Genomic DNA, 25,992 nt, shown 5'->3' on the forward strand with positions numbered 1-25,992 from the left:
GGGTATAAGTGGCAAAGCAACTTAATAATGGAGATATACCCATTTCCTAGAACTGGAAAAGACCCTAAAGGGTTATTGAGCCCAGCCCAGCCCCGCGCCTTCACTAGCAAGACCAAATACTGATTTTGCCACAGATGCCTACATGGCCCCCTCAAGAGTTGAACTCATAACCCTGGGTTTAGCAGGCCAATGCTCAAACCACTGAGCTATCCCTCCCCCCTAGGCATTGCTTTGGTACAGAATGAAAGCCCAATTCTTCCCTCCCACAAAATTCACACCAGTTTAACTCTATTATTAAGCAAGAACTTCTGCGGGTGTAAATCAGCCCAAGTGCGTTGACATCCGTGGAGTTAATTTGGATTTGAATTGGTGCAGCCAAGAGTACACACTGGGCCTTCTGTGTATAAATTGCGTAGTCATGGAACTAACTGACATGGACCAGAAGAAACAAAGCAAAAGGATATTTACAGACAGACGATTAATTTTTGGTGAATAACGTCCACCCAGTGAGTCTCCTCAATGCAGCTTTGATGTCCTTGTTCCTCATGCTATAGATAACTGATTCAACATTGGCGGTAACATGGAGTAGAGAAGAGCCACCACAAGATCCAGACCCGATGTAGAACTAGAGGTGGGTTTCAGGTAGGCAAAGATGCAAGTGAAAACAAATAAAGAGACCACAATGAGGTGAGGAAGACAGGTGGAGAAGGCTTTATGGCGTCCTTGCTCAGAAGGGATTCTCAGCACTGTTTTGAAGATCTGAACATATGAAAAAGTTATTAAAACAAAGCAGCTTAAGCCTAAGCATGCACTAAAGGTGAGAACCTGAACTTCACTGAGATATGATTCAGAGCAGGTGAGCTTTAGTAACTTGGGGATTTCACAGAAGAACTGATCCACCATGTTGCCTCCACAGAAGGTTAACATAAATGTGTTCCCGGTGTGCAGTGCAGAATTGAGACTACCACTGACCCAGGCACTGGCTGCCATTTGGACACAAGCTTGACTGTTCATCACTCTGTCATAGTGCAGTGGTTTGCAGATAGCAACGTATCGGTCGTATGCCATGACAGTGAGAAGGAAAAAATCTGCTCCTAACAAGAAGACAAGGAAAAAAACCTGGGCAACACATCCAGCATAGGAAATTGACCTAGTGTGGGTTAGGGAATTAGCCATTGATTTGGGGATGTTGACAGAGATAGAACCAAGGTCTACGACAGACAGATTCATCAAGAAGAAGTACATGGGAGTGTGAAGATGGTGGTCAAATACTATGGCTGTAATGATAAGAAGATTCTCCATCAGGACTGCCAGGTAAATTACTAAGAAAAGTATGAAGTATAAAATCTGCACCTCTGGAACATCAGAGAATCCCAGGAGAAGAAATGCGGTCACTGTGGTTCGGTTGGACATTTTCTTTCTCAGTACATTATGAACTGCCTGTAGAGGGAAGGAGAATGGTCAGGATTAGACTAGTAAAATATCTCTCCTTTTGTGTAAACCACCGTAATTTCCTTGAGTTAAGATCACATCCTTATCTTGTGATGATTCGTGTAATCTGGGAATGGCGGTGAGAGAATCAGCCCCACTGACTGCAGTGTAGTTACTCTTGATTTGCATTAGGCTAAGTGAGAGAGAGGAGAATAAGTCCCATTGACTACAATGGAATTACTCCTGATTTACACTAGCTGAGTGAGACGATAATCAGGCCCATTGACTGAATGGGATTATAATCAAGACCAATTACATTTTAGATCTTTGTATAACTTTTTCATTCAAAGATGTATAAAGTTAGGTAAATCTTATCCTCATTTTACAGAAGGGAAACTGCAGACCAGACAGCTAGATTCTGCTGTCAGGCACATCAGTATAAATCTGGAGCAATTTCATTGAAAGCAGTGAAATTACTCTGCATTTACACTGCTGTAAATGGGAGTAGCATCTCCCTCAGAGGTGAAAGGGCTCACTCATGGTCACATGATGACTCAGCTATAGAGTCAGGAACACAAGCCAGGAAGAGTCCAGAAACCCAGTTGGCTGTTCTAGTCATGACCCATCACTCATAACCAAAAACAGAATAAAAGAACCCCAGAGTTCTGACTGTCTCCCACTTTTCTAATCCACTAGACCCCACTCCTCTCCCAGAGCTGGGAATAGAACCAAGGAGTCTTGGTACTGTACCTTTCCCTAATTATTAGATAACTCTGAGGTAAGAGTTGGAAATAAACCCAAGAACCTTGACTCCAGCCCCCATAATCACTACACCATGCTGTATCTCTGTTTAAAAATGTGGCAACACTGGACAGAATTTTTATTAGCAGTCATAGCATTTGTAGTAGAACTGCTGCAAGATCAAGATCCAGTGACGATCAGGACGCCATGTAGCTGGGCTCTCTTTATTTCTACTGCATTTCACTGTCATTGATCCCAATGATGGTCTGTCATGACTACGAACTGCAGGATTTAGCATCATTGTTTTTTCCATAAAAATTAAAAATTGCACTGACTAGAAAGAAGATAAATGACATTTGGACCTCATGCAGAAGGACTAATGATTCTCATTCTGGAACACTCACATTTAGGGTCAACCAATGCATACCCCCGTCAAAGTCATTAGGGTGCACAAAGTTATTATTTGGCATTTGGATACTGATTGATGTTATTCTAGGTGGGTTGATAACACTACCTCTTATTAATGTTCCCATTACAAGGCCCTATTTTCTGTTGCTTATAACTTTACCAAACTTCAACCATTGGGGCTGATATTTTCTATGCCAGGTGTCTGCCTCAAAACAGTTGAGATATTTCCAAGAATGAAGCAGGGGAAAATATATTGTTTTGCTCATGTTAAGCTCTAGTGAGACTTTGCTTTGGAGCAGGGACTTGACATTTGGCATGAGGAGTCATTTTATAAAATAAAATATTTTTTTCTTAAAAAAATATAAACTAAAATAAAAATATAAAATGTAAAATATAGTCAAAATTGAAACAAAATGCTTCAATTTTATTGAAATGTAATGTTTGAATTGACCCCCAAATTTAAAAAAAAAATCATTTAATGGGAAATTTTGAAATTCAATTTTTCATTGCAATTTGGAATGAAAATAAATTTTGAAATCAAAGCCTATCCCATGAAATGCAAATGCTGGTTCTTGCCCAGCCCTTTCATAAAGCACTCAGATATTATAGTGATGAGCACTGTAGAAAAGCCTAAAATAAAATGTTTTTTTTTGTCTTCAGAGTAGGGTAGAACGGTGTGTAGTGAATAAGTCCTAGGGGTACATGGTGAAGAATGAGGAAAAAACCAAGTACTGAATAGTTGCTCACTAAGTCCATCTTGTGCACTTAGCCAGGGGTCCAGTGGAAAAAGGAATATGTGATTGTGCAGTTAAAGACTGCATTATATTTTCATTGAAGATAAACCAAACTAGGTCTCATTGGTGGACAATATAATGAGCGGATGGGCTAGTCCACCCATCTCCCCCTTTTGTGGTCCTTAAAATTATGCGGGGGTCAAACAGGGAGCAGACTCCTATGAGATTCCCAGGGGAAAGCTCAACAGGCTTCCCCCTCACTCTAGAGACCCTGTCCTTTGCTCATGAGCAGCATTGATTCATCACACACCCAGACCACAGGTCACCAGTGTGCATGCCAGGACATCACTGCTGGACCACTGAGGACCACAGACTGATACATGTGAGATCCTGCTCTGGTTTCCATTCCCTTTCCACCCCCACTATCTTCCTCTCTGTTGGCTTTTCACCTGATCCTGAGACCAAATGCACCATACATCATGAGCACTATGAGCTGAGATGGCCCATCCAGCTCTGACCAGCATGAAAATGCTCAGTGAAGGTCGCTGTTAAGAAGAATTGCCAGACAGAATAAGAGACTCTCAGGGTTTGTCTACACAGTGCCTTAGTCTGCACTAGCAGGGCACAAATTCTAGTGCACACTAGCATGTTTTGCACTAACTGACCCACATGGACCCTGCTGGCATACACTAAAAGTTCCCTAGTGCGCATTAATATAGTACTGCTTGAAATGAAAATACATCAATGTACACTAGGAAGCTTGGAGTGTGCAACATGTTAGTACACACTGGAATATATAAACCTCTCTTGTGAACTACTGCACCTTGTAGACAAGATCTAACTCTCTCTGAAAAGGGGACTTGGATGAGTTTAAATTAAGTTTGTTTTACAGAACCACTCAATTTCAATATGTGTTATTTCTCATTCTGATTCTTTCCCCCTTGTGTATCCCAGTCAACACATTTCCAAACTAGCAAAAGAAGTAACAACAAACTGATAGAAAGAAAGAACAAACATAAAGATAGAGAGAAAGACAGAATTAAGAACAAATAATTTGCTCACTAGATGGATAGACAGATTCTCTATTTGTTTTTCACTGTGACCTGTCAAATAGATAGATAGATAGATAGATAGATAGATAGATAGATAGATGTTTCCTAAGGTAACCGCTGATTTGTGCTACTTTAGTTTACTATGTCCAAATTGAAATAAGACTGAAAATCTGAAAAAAAACATATTGTCCATTTACAACCATTTACTATTTTTTCCTTAAAAGGCACCTCTGGAAGCCCCACATATATTTCATTGCAACAGCAGACTTACTGTGATGGTGCGTGTGAAATCCTCTCAGCTCTTTTCTCCTCCAACTCCAGACTCCTTTCAGTCATCTATCTATCTATTATTGTATTAGGGGAAACTGTTCTCTCTTCACACTGAGGCTGACCTGCAGGAAAAATACTAAGACCTGTTGCTCTCTGCAGACAAGCTGTGTGTGGCTAACTCTGGTGCTGTTGGAAGGATATTTATCCATGCTGATTCCTAAGGGCCTTCAGGCACTCACTCCCTGGAGCACTGCACAGCACAGGATCAGAGGCCCAGAGGCCAACATTATTTTCTGTCTGTATTGTACTTTCGTAAATGTTCCCAGAAACGGAAGTGATCACAGTGACAGAGAGGCAGTAGTGTATAGAGCAATGACTGTGATCCAAGGGCTAGGGGCACAGGACTGGTACTCAGGAGACCTGGTATCTAGTCGTGTCTTGGCCACTGACCTGCTGTATGACCTGCCACAAGCCACTTCTCCTCTCTATGTCTCAGTTTCCGCTCCCTTCCATTGTGTGTTTGGATTATACAGATGCATTTGTGAAGCATCTAGGAGACTGAGGCCTCTAGGTGTCAGGGTTATACAAAAAAGATTTCTTTTTCCATGTTAAATGATTCTGTATGTTTAAGCCCATAAACTTTTGACACTCAGCGTGTCCATGTCTGTGTATATCCCCTCTGCCCACACACACACACACACACTCTATGTGAGGGAAATCAATAACAGGTAATTTTATAACATGCTCATAGTCACAGTTAGAGAGGGCTTATACCAAAAACATATTAAGTTGGGAATTTCTAAGGGGCTTGTATGTTAGGATTCCTGGGTTCTTCTGCCAGTGATCTGCTGGGTGAATTTAGGCAAGTCCCTTCAACTCAGGGTTTCTGTTTCCCTTCCCAACTTTGGCCTGTTTTGTCTATTTAGACTGTGAGCTCTTTGCATCTTATCTGGAACAATGGGGCCCAGATCTCAGGGCCAACTATCATACACATGTTTATTATTATTATCACTCAGAATTACATCATGGGAATATATCATTATTATTATTATTATTATTATTAATAATAATAATAATAATAATAATAATTTTATTTTGCTTTGTTTCATAGACTCATAGGCCTAGTCTACACTGGGGGGGGTAATCAATCTAAGTTACACAACTTCAGCTACATGAATAACGTAGCTGAAGTCGAGGTACTTACACCTATTCACCACGGTGTCTTCTCCGCAGTGAGTTGACTGCTGCCACTCCACCGTCGACTCTGCCTGCACCTCTCATGGCGCTGTAGTACAGGAGTCGATGGCAGAGCACTCTGGGGTCGATTTATAGTGTCTAGACTAGGCGGGATAAATCAACCCCCGCTGGATCGATTGCTGCCTGCCAATCCAGCGGGTAGTATAGACATATCCGTAGATTCCAAGGCTAGAAGGGAGCACTGTGTTCATCTAGTCAGACCTCCTGTATAACAAAGGGTTTTAAGCAAAGTAAGCAGTCATGGGATAAGAGGGAAGGTCCTCTCATGAATCAGTAACTGGTTAAAAGACAGGAAACTAAGGGTAGGAATAAACAGTTATTTTTCAAAGTGGAGAGAGGTAAATAGTGGGATCCATCAAGGATCTGTACTGGGAGCAGTGCTGTTCAACTTATTCATAAATGATCTGGAAAAAGGGGTAAGCAGTAAGGTGGCAAAGTTAGCAGATGATACAAAATTACTCAGTCCAAAGGTGACTGTGAAGAGTTACAAAAAGTGTTCTCACTAAACTTGGTGACTGGGCAACAAAATGGCAGCTAAAATTTAATGTTGATAAATGCAAAGTATTGCACATTGGAAAATATAATCCCAGCTATACATAAAAAGGGTGTGGTCTAAATTCATAGTTACCACTCAAGAAAGAGATATTGGAGTCATCATGGATAGTTCCCTGAAAACATTCACTCAATATGCAGTGGCATTCATAATAAATAAATAAATAAAAAACCAACCACAACAACAAACAAACAAAACAAAACAAAAAAAACTAACAGGAACCATTAGGAAAGGGGTAGATAATTAGACAGTAAATATCATAATGCCACTTTGTAAATCCATGATATGCCCACACCTTGAATACTGTGAGCAGTTCTGGTCACCCCATCTCAAAAGAGATATATTAGAATTGGAATAGGTACAGAAAAGGGAAATGGCAATTATTAAGGCCTATAAAATCATGAATGGTGTGGAGAAAATGAATAAGCAAGTGTTATTTACTCCTTCACATAACACAAGACTTAGGGGTCACTTGATGAAATTAATAGACTGCTGGTTTAAAACAAAGAAAAGGAAGTACTTTTACACACAATGCATAGTCAACCTGTGGAACTGATTGCCATGGGATGTTGTGAAGGCCAAAATTATAACTGGGTTGTAAAAAGACTAAGATATGTTTATGGAGGATAGGGCCATCAATGATTGTTAGTCCAGATGGTCAGGGATGCAACCCCATGCTCCAGGAGTCTCTAAACCTCTGACTGCCAGAAGCTAGGACAGGACAACTAGGAATGGGTCTCTCAAAATTGCCCTCTTCTGCTCATTCCCTCTGAAGCATCTGGCACTGGCCACTGTTAGTATACTGGGCTAGATGGACCATTGGTCTGACCCAGTCTGGCCTTTCTTATGTTCTCACAGACAAGTTAGATCATAAGATGTGGGGGTCAGACTGTGTCATATTTCCCTAGAATGTGGGAATCAGGCTGTGTTTCCATTTTAGTATTTTAGTATTGTAGATCTGTACCCAAGTTTTTAGTATATTCCACATTCCTTAAAAGCTGCGGGCTTAACTGAAAACAGCTTAAATGTTCCTGTCTTCAACACTCAGATGCACGGCCCATTACAGGCACCAGCACAGCAAGCTAGTGCTTAGGGCAGCCCCAAAAGGGGGTGGCACATCCAGGTCTTCGGCAGCAATTCGGTGGCAGGTCCCTCAGTACCCCTCAGAGGGAAGGACTGGCCGACAAATTGCTGCCAAAGAATGAAACGGCGCGGTAGAGCAGCCGCTGAAGTGCCGCCGATTGCAGCTTTTTTTTTTCTCTTTGCCACTTGGTGTGGCAAGAAAGCTGGAGCCAGCACTGTTCAGATGCCCAACTCCAAATGGGGTCCAATCTCCCAATAAATGTGTTTTACCCTATATAAAGCTTATACAGGGCAAACTTATAAATTGTTCACCCTCAATAACACACATAGGGAGATATGCACAGCTGTTTGGCCCCCTCCCCCAATATTAATACATACTTTGGATTAATTAATAAGTAAAAGGTGATTTTATTAAATAAAAAAGTAGGATTTAAGTGGTTCCAAGTAATAACAAGCAGAACAAAGTGAATTGTCAAGCAAAATAAAATAAAACATGACAGTAAACTGAGGGGAGAGGTAGATATGCAGGAAGGTAGGGATAGGATCCAGAGTGACCTAGACAATTTGGAGGATTGGGCCAAAAGAAATCTGATGAGGATCAACTAGGACAAGTGCAGAGTCCTGCACTTAGGAAGGAAGAATCCCATGCACCGTTACAGACTGGGGAGTGATTGGCTAGGCAGCAGTTCTGCAGAAAAGGACCTAGGGGTTACAGTGGATGAGAAACTGGAAATGAATCAGCAGTGTGCCCTCGTTACCAAGAAGGCCAATGGCATATTGGGCTGTATTAGTATGAGCATTTCCAACAGATTGAGGGAAGTGATTATTCCCCTCTATTCGGCACTGGTGAGGCCACACCTGGAGTATTGTGTCCAGTTTTGTTCCCTCCACTACAGAAGGGACATGGACAAATTGGAGACAGTCCAGTAGAAGGCAACAAAAATGATTAGGGGGCTGGGGCACATGACTTATGAGGTGAAGCTGAAGGAACTGGGGTTATTTAGTCTGAAGACAAGAAGAGTAGGGGGGATTTGATAGCAGCCTTCACCTACCTGAAGGGGGTTCCAAAGAGGATGGAGCTGGGCTGTTCTCAGTGATGGCAGATGACAGAAGAAGAGGCAATGGTCTCAAGTTGCAGCGGGGGAGGTCTAGGTTAGATATTAGGAAACATTATTTCACTAGGAGGGTGGTGAAGCACTGGAATGGTTTACATAGGGAGGTGGTGGAATCTCCTTAGAGGTTTTAAGGCCTGGACTGACAAAGCCTTGGCTGGGATGATTTAGCTGATGTTGGTCCTGCTTTGAGCAGGGGATTGGACTAGAGGACCTCTTCCAACTCTAATCTTCTATGATTGTATGATTCTATGATATTATTGAGAGGGGAATCAGGTTCCTTCCCTCTGTCATTCTGATCCTGACCAGTACCCTTGTCCTTCCCTCCATTAGCAGGATACAATGTGCTGAGGGAAAAAAAATGTCCAGCTGAACCACCATGACTGAGTTCCTTCTCCAGGGATTCTCTGATGTTCAGAAGCTGCAGATTTTACACTTCATGTTGTTTCTAGTGTTTTATCTAGCATCCTGGATGAGGATCCTTCTCATCATATTCGTAGCCCTTGACCACCATCTTCACACCCTCATGTACTTTTTCTAATGAATTCGTCCATCCTACATCTCTTCCCCTTCTCTGTCAGTATCCCCAAATCCTTGGCCAGCTCCCTCTTAAAAACCAGATCCATTCCTTATTCTGGATGTGTCACCCTAGACTTCTCTTCATCTTCTTCACTTCAGCAGCTGCAGCATTATTCCGCACCATGATGTATGATGAATACATTGCCATCTGTCAACCACTGCTCTATGAGAGAGTAGTGAACAGGGCAGCTGGTGTCCAAATGGCAGCCAGTGACTGTATCAGTGGAATTCTCAATTCTGCACTGCACACAGGGAACATGGTGGCTCAGTTCTTCTGTGAAATTCCCCAACTACTCAAGCTCACCAGTTCTGACTCACATCTCAGTGAAGTAGGGATTCTTGCATTTGTTGCATACCTAGTCTTGAGATGCTTTGTTTTAATAACTGTGTCTCAATGTTCAAATCTTCAAAACAGTGCTGAGAATTCCCTCTGAGCAGGGCCGGCATAAAGCCTTCCTCACCTGCCTTCCTCACCTCACTGTGGTCTCCTTGTTTATTTGCCCTGACATCTTTGCCTACCTGAAAACCCACCTCCAGCCCTCCATTGGGTCTGGATCTCATGGTGCCTGTTCTATATTCCGTGGTGCCTCCAATGATGAATCCGATCATCTACAGCATACGGAACAAGGAAATCAAAGCCTATGACAGTGGCACTGATTCAATTAGCACACCAGGACACTGTCCCCTTGGATAGCACAAAGATGCCCCTCTTCTGACTTCTCCTTTTATACACTGATACACACAAGTGCCATATTACACTCCAGATGTTGTTAGTTACCACTCTAATCGTCATACCTGCTAGTCTGAACAAAACATCCTCATCCATTATCCTCTGTGGAAAATCATTGGATCAAGATGGAGCCAAAGTCTAGGATAGACAGATGCATCAGGAAGACGTACCCGGGAGCGTGAAGTGCTCTTAGTGCTGTGGAGAGTTGTTAAGGCTGCTCAGTGTTGCTGTTCTTATAGCCCTGATGTTAGCTGCATGAGCAGGGAATGCAGCTTGCTGATTCAGCAGACCTAGATATGTTTCTTAAAGAAAGATCACAGGCTTGGTTCGGTGACGACTTATTGTCAGCAAAGCATGTTACTAGCGCCCCACAGGAGCTAGAGGTGCACTAACACTTGTATGCCTATGACAGTGGCACTGATTCAATTAGCACACCAGGACACTGTCCCCTTGGCTAGCACAAAGATGCCCCTCTTATGACTTCTCCTTTTATACACTGATACACACAAGTGCCATATTACACTCCAGATGTTGTTAGTTACCACTCTAATCCTCATACCTGCTAGTCTGAATAAAACATCCTCATCCATTATCCTAATTTCATCAAGAATGTTCATTGCTATCACTGCATCACAACATACCAATGTGTATTTGAAATGATAAAAGTAAACACATGATCAGGGACCATTAGGAATCAGTAAGCAAACACTATTGCTCTATACAATTAGGTACAGCAATCCACAATTGACTCACTTCCTTATATGAATCCATACTATGAAACCACACCCCTCCATTCATAAGTGGTCATGTCATTCATAAATACATTGCATGGCAATCAACCTATAACCCCTCTCCAAGCACTAACCCCCACCCCCAAATCAGTGAGCTCCATCCCTACCCCCCACAAGCACATTTGTAAAGGTACTATTCCCCCTCTTCGATTGGGCTGGGAAGTCCATGATATGGGAGCGCAAATCATCCCTGACTTCCGTTCCCTAGTTGCATCCGGCACCAGCTGTGGTAGGTGCACTGTCTGGCTGAGTGTACCAATTCAGCAACCCCTCACTGTCATAGATCCATTCAGAGGGAAATGGCTCACCTCTGGCTTCACAATGATTGTGAAGAGCACAGCAAGCCACAGTAATGTGGACAGCATTGACACTGACATATAAGTAGGTCTGTAGACATCTCCAATGGGATTTCCATCTGGCCAAAGCACATGCAGCGACCATGACACACCTGCTAAAAGTGTAATTAAACCTTTGTTTCCCAGGTACAATTGGGTACAATTTCAAAGCTGAGTCAAAATGAGTTATGCGGATAACCCCAGAATAACAGTGGGGACAGTAACTCCATTTATGACAATATCATTTGGTGTGAATAGTGTCCTAGCCTGTCCATGAATGTAGACTCCTGATCAATGAAAAACTCTGGCATGATGAACTTTCCCTGTGCAATCCATGTTGACATTCATAAATCACCCTCTGGTGTTAAGCCCCTTCGTTTTCAGTTTAAACCTATTTATACCAAAAAAATCCAGGGTTTTACTAAAAGTAGTATTAATTTTTTTTCCCCAATTTTCACCCTACTTTTGTATCATTCAAAAAATAACTTGTTTTATTAGGAAAATACAACACATTGCATGAGATACATGTATTACAATAATACATTAGTCTGCATGTATATGCAAAGCTGCCTGTTCAAGTAAGGTTCTGTATTAAACTAGAAAGATACACACAATAAACAAACAGGCGCACATGCAAGTTCTGAAGTACACGCTCATCTGAACATACTGATGAATCTCACGCCCACCACGTACACATTTCAAGTTGTTAGCAGATAACAGTTAAAGATCTGACACACTAAAATGGGAAGAAAATGAAAATCTGTATCAGAATATGTTTCAGAACACAAGGAAGTATTCAAAAGTAAAACAAACAAACAAACAAAAATAAACAGGGGAAAAGGATGAAGATGAGTCTATGTACTGCATATACTGTGTCATTAAAGTTGTAGGCTAAGAGTTCAAAGTCTACAACAAACAACTCTTTATTCAAATGAGAAGTTTTATTTGGAGGTTAGAGATGTACTGTTTTCTTAAACTCAGAGGGGCATTGAGTTTTGAGTTCTGTTTTAGTTCTGCAGAAAACCACATTGAATTCCATTCATCGAAGCTGAATACTTTTCCCCCTTGTCCGTCTGTCCACAGATATAAATCCAGACAGGTGCTCCTTGACGAGGGCAAACCATGAGTCCCTGTGCAGTTTGGAGTCCCCATTCTCTTGAAGACAGCAGTTACCTCAGGAATATCTTTAATGCCTGCCATCTTGTGGTACACCATATGCCTGATAGCCTCAGAAACCTCTGCCACCAATTTACCAACAGTCAACTTTACAACACCAAACTGGTTATCAACGGATCTGTAGCAGTCTGGGGTAGCCAGCTTCCTGACAGCTATAGCAGCCTCCTTCTGAACCAGGATGGCCACCCTCATTTGTGTGTCTTTATGCTGGAGGGTCAGGGCAAGATTCTCACAAAGCTCCACAAATGTAGGGGACAACTAGGAGTGTGTGGGCAGGGCCGGCTCCAGGCACCAGCGCATCAAGCAGGTGCTGGAGGTGGCCAACGGAAAGGGGCAGCATGTCTGGATCTTTGGCAGCAATTCGGTGGTGGGTCCCTTGGTCCCTCTTGGAGGGAAGGACCTACTGCTGAATTGCTGCCAAATAATGAAGAGGTGACAGTAGAGCTGCAGCCTAAGTGCTGATCATGGCTTTTTTTTCTTTTTGCCACTTTGGGCAGCAAAAACACTGGAGTCGGCCCTGTGTGTTGGCAGATGTTTTGTTTATTTTTTTCCCCCAGCCTTGAAGCAGGTTCTCTCGGGGTACTTGGGTGGATCATTCCATATTGTGATCTACTTTTCCAGTAGAGTGTCCTTGTTTAGTGAAGGGAGCTTTAAGTGTGTTAAAATGTGTATCATGGACTTTTCTCTTCTGTGATCCAGGGCACATTTAGTCACCTTTGGATCCTTGTGTGGATGACAGACCATTGGACAAATCTGGATCCCTTTGAAGTAAATGGTGGAATCCCAGTTGTCATGGTTACAGGGGTCTCCGCCTCATGCCTGCCCCCTCTTTTAGGGTGGAACTATCTGATTCTCCAACCCTGACATTGGGGTACAGCATCCTGTGCACCAAATGTGATTTGGTTTGTTACCTACAGTTCTTCCCCCCAGGAGCTGTGCCCAGGAGTAATTTGAGTAACCAGACAGCCTTCCCCAAACAAAGTATAGTTTATTTACCACAGCAGAAACAAAGCATAAAATAAGAGAAAATATTATATAGCAACTCCATGTCAGTCACACCGGAAATTTTAATGGGATCCACATTTGTCCCCATTGTTTAGAGTCAGGGTGAGAGTCTGTAGGGAACATTGAAAAACCTTCATCTTCAAAAAAGCTTTTCCACTATAGCAAGAATTATGCAAAATTGATTACACAATATTGAAATAGGGTGTACAAGTGTGGAAACTGAAGCACAGAGAGTTGAGAACAATTAGTTGCTTAGTGCTCCTGACCTCCTCTCTATAGCCACTGGTGCCTGGCTGTCTTCATTATTGTTTAGTCATTTAGTCTGGGATGTTCAAAGGAATCCCCGTGGCGACTTTGGAAATCTCAGGCTTTTGTTTTTTTTTCTTCTGAAATTCAAGAGAAATGAAGGGCTTGGAAATTAGCAAGGCCCGGGATTAGAAAGGGGTTTATGTACCTAAAGATGGTGATAGGTGCTTACTGGGATTCACAATATCTCCTAAGCAGGTTAGGCACCTAACTCCCATTAACATTCAATGGGACTTAGCCACCTAGCTCGTTTAATAGCATTCATAAATCCCACTGGGAATCTGCCTCCATCTTTAGGTGCCTAACCCCCTAGGTAATCCTGGTCCACAGATAACACAGAAGCTGGGCTAGACTCAGTAAACCCTGGGGGAGAGTCTAGGGCCTGTGCCATTCCGGGGGTCAGCCTAGAGGATTAGAATTACCTCTTTTGGCTCTACGATCTGTGAATCTATGTTCTATAGGTTGTGGGCCTCTGCTTCTGAGCTGTTCAGGGCTCCAGAGAGTGAGTCCCACAAGCCCTTAGAAAATAGACATGGATAAACCACCTTCCCTCAGCATTGGTCCTTTAGGCATAGCTCAGTGGTTTGAGCATTTGCCTGCTAAACTGAAGGTTATGAGTTTAATCTTTGAGGGGAGGAATTTAGGGATCTGGAGCAAAAATCTGTCTGGGGATTGGGTCTGCTTTGAGCAGGGGGTTGGACTAGATGACTTCCTGAGGTCCTTTCCAACCCTGATATTCTAAGTAGAGAAGGAACCAGGGAAGGGGCACAGAGAGAAGAAGTGACTGCATCCCAGTCACACAGCAGGTCACTGGCAATGCCAAGAATAGAACACAAGTCTCCAGACTTCTACTGACACTCACAGAACAGACATAAAATCACACAGGAAAAGAATACAACACAGAAGTGATTGAGTGACACATTACATAGATGTTCACAGATTCTAAGGCCAGAAGGAACCATTATGATCAACCAGTCCATTTTAATGAAATCACATTTTCAAATGAGAATTTTTTTAATAGAAATATATTCCCAAAATGAAGTCAATGCAAGACACTGTTTTCAGTCAAACAGCAGAAGAGCTTGATTTACTGAAAGCAGAAACAGCAGAAAGAGCAAAGGGGCCAGATTAATAAAGGCATTTAGGTGCCTAGTGGGATTTCCAAAAACATCTAGGCCCCCATTGATTCCAATGAATTTTAGACACCTAGGTGCTTTTAAAAATCCCAATAAGTACCTTAATATCTTTGACAATCTGGCCCTAGGTGATGAAGTGCAGGTGTTTATAATGGCCATTGATACATTTATCTGTGGGTCCATTGACACAAGATCTTTGATTTCCATCAGAGATGTAATGTTTCCTCTGCCCAATGTCACAGCGGCCATTGATGGTGTGGGAAAAGAACAGCAAGGGCCATGGAATAGCTTGTGCCATATCACAAAGCATATGATGGGGCACAAATACAGTAAGGGTCAGAACTTCAAATGTACCTAATCCCCTAAGTAGCTTTCAAAATTCCCATTAATGAGGACTAGGCATCCAAATCACCTTCACAGCTTTTACCAAGGGATGGCATATTCTCCATCTCTTGAAATCTTCAAATCGAGACTGGATGTCTTTCCAGAATAAATGCTTTACTTTGACACAAGTTATTGGGCTCAGTAGAGGGGTAGCTCCATGAAATGTAGTGGCCTGTGATATGCAGGTGGTCAGAAGACACAGACTAGGTGATCAGATGGTCTCTTCTGACCATTAAACGGAACTAGGGTCCAAATCTCCTAGGGAACTTTGAAAATCCTAGCTTCAAATTTACTTTCACTGTCTTGTTACTTTGGTCCTGGGTTGAGAGCCCTGGAGAATGAAATCCTCCTTTCACCCATAAATCAAGTACTATCAGGGGAGCACATGTTTGTGCTCTTGCCCCACCCAATATATTTGACACCGAATCTGGAGGCACCACCTCCATGGAGAAGAGGAGATGTTTATCTAGGACAAGGACTGGGATTTCACAGAGGCCGAATGAGTTAAGCACAAGTTCCCATGGATTGACCCCTCTCACTCCATTAGGTCCTGGTCCACAAGAGCCGACATGATGTTCACTGTCAGACAATAAACCTGTCACACATTGCCTCTGGGAGAGAATGCAGGAGAACCAGCTGCTTGGAACTGCAGGAGCTCTTTGAGAGGAGTGAGCATGGTGGGTCAAGGTAGAGCTGGACAGCATTTTTCCAAGCCATGGGCAGATTCATTTTCACTCAGCTAGAATAGTAGAAGCATCTGCCATGAACAGACTGAGGATACTATTTTCAGGTGGCGTTTCCTTGACCAGCTCTATCAATTTTAATTTCAATACACACCACTAATGCAATTAATGAGCGTGCAGCTGGCTCGGATATTGGATGTCTGATATGATCTGGGCATAAATCGGCCCCTCATCACACTAGTGTGTCACTCTCTTGATAGGCCTCACTCCTTCTCTGCAGCAACGTGGCTGTAGGCCAACAGCTGTACCTCATTAATGCAGAAATAGAGCCTAAGTTGAGCTCATTTGAAGGTCACCATCTTGGCTGACACCTTGTGGTTGAACTAGAGACCTCCAGAGTCCCTGCGGCTTGAGCTAAACAGCCAGGCTCCCTGGTAGGGGTGTGACAGACTTACAAGCTCTTGGAATGGGGCATGGAGGGAATTTGAAACACACACAGACCAGTGGGTGGCATTTGTACGTATGAAACTGTGCAGCCACTTTATCTGAACTGGAGTCACCTCTCTCAGCCACGAGGACAGGACTCAGAGACATTTCATCTAATCCAATGCCACTGTCTCTGTTTCAATTTATTCTCTGTCTGGTCCCTTTCTCCCTTCCCCTCCCACACAGGTACACACAGTCACTCAGTCTCTCTCACTCCCCAATGTACACGTAACCCAGCCTAATACAATGTGCCTCTTCGTCCCCTTCTAGTGGTCAGATCTTGTATAGCAACTTATGAGTTTGCTATTGCCTGTGCACTTTGTCCTTTAGCACGGTCTACACGGGATGTTAACATATAGTTATACATAATATTGTACAGCCCACAAACACACACACGCTACCAAACAGCCTACAAACACACTGCAGTGTCCATTCCATATACAAACACACAACAGTGTTCAACCCACATACACATGCAAAACCACAGCAGTGTAGAGTCTAGATTTACATCACTATAATCAGAATACAGCTCTGAAGGCTTATCTGCCAAGTGAGAGACAACCAGTAACTTACAGAACTATGGTCATCAAGGAAATGGCATTCATAGATTCCAAGGCCAGAAGGAGTCACTGTGATCATGTGGTCTGACTTCCTGCAAAACACCGGCCATAGAACACCCCCAAAATAACTCTTTTTGATCTAGAGCATATTTTAAAAAATAATAATATTTTAACCTTGATTTAAAAATTGCCAGTGATGCAAAATCCATCACAATCCTTTGTAAACTGTTCCAATGATTGATTAACCTCACTGTTAAAAATTTCAACTAGAAAGAAGGACACCCCTCCTTTTAAATCTCTCTCTCTTGGACCACTGGCAAGGTACATACATCAGCACTCAGCCATTGAAGGTGTGATTATAAACAGGTAAGAATACCAAATCCGTTTATATGCTCATAGTTTTGTACCACTGAAGAATCCATCTCTTCAATCCCATCAGTACTGAATGTAGTTGATATTTTTTGAAAGAGCTCTACTTTTTGCATTAACTGAAATAAATCACAGGCAATGGATATATCCAAAAATCAGATTCTTCTCAGTGTCAGTGTTTTCCATATCGAATATGTAAGGCAATAAAATACTCAGTTGTTAAAATTTGTCCTCATCTTCCCAGAAATATTTCTATAAATATGGACTATCATATTAAATAAATTTCCAAGCTTATAGAGATGTGGTGTCTCCTCCCTCTAGCCTTACTGGGGAGAATAGAAATAGCCAAAATGAATATCTTGCCAACAATGACACATATCATTAGCTTATTGTCTTTCAAGGTCTTTCTCTCACTCTTTGCTTGAATAAATTGGCTTACCATACAATTTAGATGGGATTAAAAAAAAGTCACACTTGTCACACAAGATCATTAAAAAATCCTGGGCAACTGGAGGTTGCCAGATTTGTGTCTATGCATCTGAAGAATGCATCTGAAGAAGTGAGGATTTTTACCCATGAAATTTTTTTGCCCAAATAAATCTGTTAGTCTTTAAGGTGCCACCGGACTCCTGGTTATATTACCTAGCATTTCAAATGCATCCTATTGTAAGTTGGTTCCCCTCCAGTAGCTCTGTATACACACCAGACTTGTTTGAGATTAAAAAAAAAAGCATAGTCATGCCATTTTGTTCCCTCACTTCTTTAATATACCTTAGGCTAACCACACCTTTAGGGACAAATCCAATCTTTGTATCTACATAGGGAATCCTGCAATGCATTAAGATGATTACAGCATCTCATCTTACTAATTATCTTCTCCTACCACTATAGGATATCCCGTGCCTCAATACCAAAATCAATTTCATGCTTAAGGCAATTTGGATAGAAAAAGGATTAACAAAAACTGAAGATACAATACAAGATGATCGACTGGCCTTCCATTACAAGTGTAACAAATATCAGCTATTGCTGTCTCACAGTTCTTTCCTTCAGTGGCTATGATGAATCATTCATGCAAGGATTGGGGACGATCGGTCTGTTTCAACTCTTTCAGCTCTAGAAGAGCATGTTAAGATATATGTTGGTGGGGGGGGGAGAGTCAATTTGTAGGAATTACTTATAGGTGGCTTAATGTTTTGCATTACCCTCTCAATTGGAGTCTCAAAGAAAAATGGGAAAAACAACTTAGCCTTATTATCACAACAGAAGCCTGGGAGGATATCTAGTTTAATGTGAAAGATACTTGCAGTTCTTTATCCTTGTGATTTTGCCGGAAGAAGATAGTAAATAGGTATATCTGGACTTTAGAACGTTTGTTTAAACCAACACTGGCAACACACAGTGAATGCTGGAGATGCAAACAGCCACATGCCAACCTTTTACACATCGTCTGCACTTGTCCAACAATGCATGTGTCCTGAACACCATATTTGGTGCTATCTCAAAAACTGTAATTGTTGCTATCTTTCCTTCTCCAAGCTTGTGTATTGTAGGGGTACTGGATGCACTGGTATTACTAGTTAACATTAAGAAATGGAATGCAGTAGCTATTTTAGTGTCCAAAAGAGTTATTTTGAGAAAATGAAAATCTGCAATTCCTCTGTCATACACAGAGTATCTTAGTGATCTCTCTACAACTGCATTAATGGGAAAAATGACTAATTTATTTATCTATTTAGTCACTTTCATAATTGATGACCTGAATGATCTCTATGGGTTCAGGGGTTTTTGTTTGTTTGTTTTTCTTTTGTTTTTTCCAAGTTTAACAAATAATGAACATTGAATGTTTTATCTATATTGTATTTCCCTCTTGTGCGTGTATTTATATGTTTTGTTTTGTTGTGTGTTTATATTTTATACAAAAACAATAAAAATAAAGTTAAAAATTGTATGCTTTATTTCCAGTCTGAATTTGTCTTCAACTTCCAGCCACTGGATCCAGGTGCAACTCTCTGCTAGACTGGAGAGCTCATTTTCAAATATTTGTTCTCTGTGTGTGTATTGGAGACTGTGATCAAGTCACCTCTTAACTGTCTCTTCCTCAAGCTAAATAGATCGAGCTCCTTGATATTAACATGTAGAGGTCAGACCCACAGTTTTTGTTAATTGGCATCATGGCATTGGACTCAGTGACCCCAGTTCCCACCTGGTGTAAAAAGATGTAGTTCCATTGAAGTTAAGAGGCCAGATCCTCAGGTGGAGTAAATTGGTTAATCTCTCTCAGTCAATGGCACTACACTGGTTTGTGGAGGTCAGAGTTGATGTTAGACTCTTCTCTTCCATATACCAGATTTTCACCAGTCTGACTTCTTTGACACCACTCCCATTTATGCACACAAGGGAAAGAAGCTCCTTGTTTTTAAGTGACACTGAAATGGGTATAAGTGGCAAAGCAGTTCAACAGGCATTGGTTTGGGACAGAATGAAAGCCTGATTCTTCCCTCCCACAAAATGCACACCAATTTAACTCCATTATTTGGCCAGAACTTCTGCTGGTGTAAATCAGCCCAAGTGCATTGATATCTGTGGAGTTAATTTAGATTTGCATTGGTGCAGTCAAGAGTAGAAACTGGTTCTTCTGTGTATAAATTGTGTTGTCATGGAGATAACTGGCATGGACCAAGAGAAAGAAAGCACAAAAATATTTGCAGACAGACAATTAATTCTTGGCGAATAACATTCACCTAGTCAGTCTTCTCAATGCAGCTTTGATCTCCTTGTTCCTCATGCTATAAATAACTGGATTCATCACTGGAGGTAACATGGAGTAGAGAAGAGCCACCACAAGATCCAGACCCAGTGTAGTACTAGAGCTGGGTTTCAGGTAGGCAAAGATGCAAGTGAAAACAAATAAAGAGACCACAATGAGGTGAGGAAGACAGGTGGAGAAGGCTTTATGGCGTCCTTGCTCAGAAGGGATTCTCAGCACTGCTTTGAAGATCTGAACGTAAGAAAAAGTTATTAAACCAAAGCAGCTTAAGCCTAAGCATGCACTAAAGGTGAGAACCTGAACTTCACTGAGGTATGAGTCAGAGCAGGTGAGCTTTAGTAGCTTGGGGATTTCGCAGAAGAACTGATCCACCATGTTCCCTCCACAAAAGGCTAATGCAAACGTGTTCCCAGTGTGCAGGGCAGAACTGAGACTACCACTGATCCAGGCACTGGCTGCCATTTGGACACAAGCTCTCCTGTTCATCACTCTCTCATAGTGCAGTGGTTGGCAGATGGCGACATATCGGTCGTATGCCATGACAGTAAGAAGGAAAAAATTTGTTGCTATCAAGAAAACCAGGAAAAAAACCTGTGCCACACATCCAGCATAGGAAATTGACCTAGTGTTGGTTAGAGAATTAGTCATTGATTTGGGGATGTTTACAGAGATGGAGCCAAGGTCTATGACAGACAGATTCATCAAGAAGAAGTACATGGGAGTGTGAAGGTGATGGTCAAGTGCTATAGCTGTTATGATGAGAAGATTCTCCATCAGTGCTGCCAGGTAAATTACTAAGAACAGTATGAAGTATAAAATCTGCACCTCTGGAACATCAGAGAACCCCAGGAGAAGGAATGTGGTCACGGTGGTTCGGTTGGACATTTTCTTTCTCAGTACATTATGAGCTGCCTGTAGAGGGAAGGACACGGACAATGGTCAGTATTAGACTAGTAAAATACCTTTCCTCTTGTGTAAAACACCATAATTTCCTTGAGTTAAACTCAGATCCTTATTTCATGAAGATTGATGTTATCTGGGAATGAGGGTGAGGGAACAGTCCCATTGACTCCAGTGGAGTTACTCTTGACTACATTAGGCTGAGTGAGAGACAGAGGATAATCCCACTGACTGAATGGGATTACTCTTGATTTACACCAAGGGCTGGTCCACACTAAGAAGGGTTGAACTAGGTGCGCAAATTCAGCTACGTGAAGAGCGTAGCTGAATTCGAAGTACCCTAGTTCGAACTACTCACCCGTCCAGACGCCGCGGAATCAAAGTCCGCGGCTCCAAGGTCGACTCTGCCACCGCCGTTTGCAGTGGTGGAGTACTGGTGTCGACCGGAGCGCGTGGGGAGTTTGAACTATCGCATCCAGATTAGACGCGATAGTTCGAACTCCGAGAAGTGGAACTCACCGCGTCGACCCGGCAGGTAAGTGTAGACTAGCCCCAAGATGAAAGAAATTATAATCAGGACCAATTACTTTGTAGGTCCTTGTATAACTTTTTCATTCAAAGATGTGTAAATCTTATCTTCATTTTACAGAAGGGAAACTGCAGACCAGACAGCTAGATTCTGTTGTCAGGCACATCAGTGTAAATCTGGAGCAATTTCATTGAAAGCCGTGAAATTACTCTGCATTTACACTGCTGTAAATGGGAGTAACATCTCCCTCAGAGGTGAAAGGGCTCACTCATGGTCACATGATGACTCAGCTATAGAGTCAGGAACACAACCAGGAAGAGTCCCGAAACCCAGTTGGCTGTTCTAGTCATGACCCATCACTCACAACCAAAAACAGAATAAAAGAACCCCAGAGTTCTGACTGGTCTCCCACTTCTCTAACCTGCTAAACCCCACTCCTTTCCAGACCTAGGAATAGAACCCAGAAATCCTGGGTCTGTACCCTTCCCTAATCACAAGATCAGCTCTTAGCTGAGAGTTAGGAATAGAACACAAGAGCCTTGACTCCAGCCCCCATAATCACTATACCATGCTGTATCGCTGTTTAAAAATGTTGCAACACGGGATAGAATGCTCATTAGCATTAGCATTAGCATTAGCATTAGAACTGCTGCAAGATCAAGATCCAGTGACGATCAGGACACCATGTAGCTGGGCTCTCTTTATTTCTACTGCATTTCACTGTCATTGATCCCAATGATGGTCTGTCATGAGTATGAACTGCAGGATTTAGCATCATAGTTTTTTCAATAAAAAATTAAAAATTGCATTGACTAGGAAGAAAATAAATGACATTTGGATCTCAGGAAAAAGGACAATTGATTTCTCATTCTGGAACACACACATTTAGGGTCAACCAATGCATACCCCCGTCAAAATCATTAGGGTGCACAAAATTATTATTTGTCATTTGGGTACTGATTGATGTTATTCTAGGTGGGTTGATAACAATACCTCTTATTAATGTTCCCATTACAAGGCCCTATTTTCTGTTGCTTATAACTTTACCAAACTTCAACCATTGGGGCTGATATTTTCTATGCCAGGTGTCTGCCTCAAAACAGTTGAGACATTTCCAAGAATGAAGCAGGGGAAAATATATTGTTTTGCTCAAGTTAAGCTCTAGAGAGACTATACTTTGGAGCAAGGACTTGACATTTGGCATGAGGAGTCATTTTATAAAATAAAATATTTATTCTTAAAAAATATAAACTAAAATAAAAATAATCTAAAATGACAAAAATATAGTCAAAATTGAAATAAAATGCTTCAATTTTATTGAAATGTAATTTTTGAATTGACCCCCAAATTAAAAGAAAAATCATTTCATGGGAAATTTTGAAATTCAGTTTTTATTACAACTTAAATGAAAATACATTGTGAAATCACAGCCTATCCCATGAACTGGACACGCGGGTTCTTGCCCAGCCCTTTCATGAAGCACTCAGATATTATAGTGATGAGCAACATATAAAAGCCCAAGATAAGATGGATTATTTTGTCTTCAGAGCATGGTAGAACAGTGTGCAGTGAATAAGACTTGGGGTACACGGTGAAGAATGAGGAGAAAACAAAGTACTGAATAGTTGCTCACTAAGTCCATCCTGTGCACTGCATAAGCCAGGGGTCCAGTGGAAAAAGCAATATGTGATTGTGCAATTAAAGACTGCATTATAATTCATTGACGATAAACCAAATTAGGTCTAATTGGTGGACAATATAATGAGCAGATGGCCTAGTCTGCCCATCACCCCCTTTTGTGGATCTTAAAATGTTGGGGGGGGCAGGGTGTCAAACAGGGAGCAGACTCCTGTGAGATTCTCAGGTGAAATCTCGACAGGCTTCCCTTCACTCTGGAGAGTCTGTCCTTTGCTCATGAGCCCTGAGAATCATTGATTCATCCCACACCCAGACCACAGGTCACTAGTGTGCATGCCTGGATGTCACTGCTGGACCACTGAGGACCACAGACTGATAGACGTGAGATCCTGCTCTGGTTTCCATTCCCTTTCCACCTCCAATATCTTCCTCCCTGTTGGCTTTTCACTTGATCCTGAGACCAACTGCACCATACAGCATGAGCTATGTCCAAATTGAAATAAGACTGAAAATCTGAAAAAAATACATATTGTCCATTTACAACCATTTACAATTTTTTCCTTAAAAGGCACCTCTGGAAGCCCCACATATATTTCATTGCAACAGCAGACTTACTGTGCCAGTGTGTGAAATCCTCCCAGCTCTTCTCTCCTCCATCTCCAGAGTCCTTTCAGTTATCTATCTATCTATCTATCTATCTATCTATCTATCTATCTATCTATCGTTGTATTAGGAGAAACTGTTCTCTCCTCACACTGAGGCTGACCTGCCGGAAAAATACTAAGACCTGTTGCTCTCTGCAGACGAGCTGTGTGTGGCTAACTCTGGTGCTCTTGGAAGGATATTTATTGATGCCGATTCCTAAGGGCTTTCAGGCACTCACTCCCTGGAGCCCTGCACAGCACAGGATCAGAGGTCCAGAAGCCAACGTTACTTTCTGTCTGTATTGCACTTTCGTAAATGTTGCCAGAAATGGAAGTGATCACAGTGACAGAGAGGCAGAATTTGAGGATGTGACCATACACTTCCCAGCTTATGGCTGCCTTTGCTGCTTAGCTGAAGAACCACGCCTCAGACTGTCACAGTAAAAGAAGTCCATTACACAGACAGACAGTATTTTTTTAATTCTTTCTTTTATACCTTTATAACTAGCTTAGTCATAAGAATACACTTAAATTCTTAAAGTATAAGCCTTTGCAGACAGGCCTGAATATCTATACCCTAACAATTATTAATTATTATTATTAGTAGTTTTATTTTGTTTTGTTTCATAGACTCAGAGGTTCCAAGGCTAGAAGGGAGCACTGTGTTCATCTAGTCAGACGTCCTGTATAACAAAGGATTTTAAGCAAAGTAAGCAGTCATGGGAAGGTCCTCTCATGGATCAGTAATTGGTTAAAAGACAGGAAACTAAGGGTATGAATAACCAATCAGTTTTCAAAGTGGAGAGAGGTAAATAGTGGGACCCATTAAGGATCTGTACTGCGTGCAGTGCTGTTCACTCAAAAGCTGCTATACAAGGTCTGACCACTAGAAGGGGATGAGGAGGCACATTGTGTTAGGCTGGGTTACATGTACACTGGGGAGTATGAGCGACTGAGTGACATTGTGTACCTGTGTGGGAAGGGAAGGGAGAAAGGGACCAGACAGAGAATAAACTGAAACAGAGGCAGTGGCATTGGATTAGTTCAAATGTCTGTGAGGCCCTGTCCTCATGGCTGAGAGAGGTGACTCCAGTTCAGATAAAGTGGCTGCACACTGTCACACGTACAAATGCCACCCACTGGTCTGTGTGTTTCAAATTCCCTCCGTGCCCAATTCCAAGAGACTGTAAGTCTGTCACACCCCTACCAGGGAGCCTGGCTGTTTAGCTCAAGCTGCAGGGACTCAAACCCTTAGCTCTGGAGGTCTCTAGTTCAACCTCAAGGTGTCAGCCAAGATGGTGACTATCATATGAGCTCAATTTAGGCACTATTTCTGCATTAATGAGGTACATTTTTGGCCTTCCACCACCTGCTGCAGAGTAGGAGTGAGGTCTATCAGGGGAGTGACACACTAGTGTGATGAGGGGCCAATTTATGCCCACATCAAATCTTCAAAGCAGTGCTGAGAATCCCCTCTGAGCAGGGCCAGCATAAAGCCTTCTCCACCTGCCTTCCTCACTTCAGTGTGCTCTCTTTGTTTATTTGCCCTGACATCTTTGCCTACCTGAAAACCAACCTCCAGCCCTCCATTGGGTCTGGATCTCATGGTGTCTGTTCTCTATTCCGTGATCCCTCTAATGATGAATCTGATCATCTACAGCATAAGGAATAAGGAGATCAAAGCTGCTTTGTGGAAAATCAGAGCATTGGAAGGGACCTCAGAAGGTCATCTAGTCCAACCCTCTGCTCAAAGCAGGGCCAATCCCCAGACAGACTTTTTACCCAAATCCCTTCCTCAAGGACTGAATTTGCAACCCTGGATTTAATAAGCCAATACTCAAACCACTGAGCTATCCCTCCCCACAATCCAAATGATTGGATCAAGATGGAGCCAAGGTCTAGGATGGACAGATTCATCAGGAAGACGTACCTGGGAGTGTTAGTGCTGTGGAGAGTTGATAAGGCTGCTTGGTGTTGCTGTTCTTGTAGCTCATATGTCACTGCATGAGAGGGAATGCAGCTTGCTGATTCGGCAGACCTTGATGTTGTTCATAAAGAAAGACCACAGGCTTGATTCGGCGACAAAGGCCCTGGGCCTGGTTTATTATCAGCAAAGCATCTTACTAGTGCCCCACAGGAGCTAGAGGTGCACTAACACATGTATGCCTGTGCCAATGGTACTGGTTCAGTCAGCACACCAGGATGCTGTCCCCTCAGCTAACACAAAGATGCCACTCTTATAACTTTTCCTTTCATACACTGATACACACAAGTGCCGTATTACACTCCAGAAGTTGTTAGTTACCACCCTAATCCTCATACCTGCTAGT

At 42.2% G+C, this 25,992-nt stretch overlaps 2 protein-coding genes across 2 annotated transcripts; both read right to left on the reverse strand.

Annotated features, from left to right (window-relative positions):
- Positions 1-543: 543 nt before the first annotated feature.
- On the reverse strand, positions 544-1,413 carry LOC120383717 (olfactory receptor 14A16-like). The gene has a single exon (XM_039501916.1). It carries the CDS (start codon positions 1,411-1,413, stop codon positions 544-546), a length of 870 nt encoding a protein of 289 aa, XP_039357850.1.
- An 18,508-nt stretch (positions 1,414-19,921) lies between these two features.
- Positions 19,922-20,836, reverse strand: LOC120383568 (olfactory receptor 14A16-like). Its single transcript, XM_039501723.1, has one exon. It carries the CDS (start codon positions 20,834-20,836, stop codon positions 19,922-19,924), a length of 915 nt encoding a protein of 304 aa, XP_039357657.1.
- Between the last annotated feature and the right edge of the window lie 5,156 nt (positions 20,837-25,992).

Source organism: Mauremys reevesii, linkage group 15 (assembly GCF_016161935.1).
Source record: "Mauremys reevesii isolate NIE-2019 linkage group 15, ASM1616193v1, whole genome shotgun sequence".
Classification (NCBI taxonomy): Eukaryota; Metazoa; Chordata; order Testudines; family Geoemydidae; genus Mauremys; species Mauremys reevesii.

Excerpts from the sequence above, each read along its gene's own strand:
- LOC120383717 (XM_039501916.1), bottom strand. The coding sequence starts at position 1,413 with ATGTCCAACCGAACCACAGTGACCGCATTTCTTCTCCTGGGATTCTCT.
- LOC120383568 (XM_039501723.1), bottom strand. The coding sequence starts at position 20,836 with ATGTCCAACCGAACCACCGTGACCACATTCCTTCTCCTGGGGTTCTCT.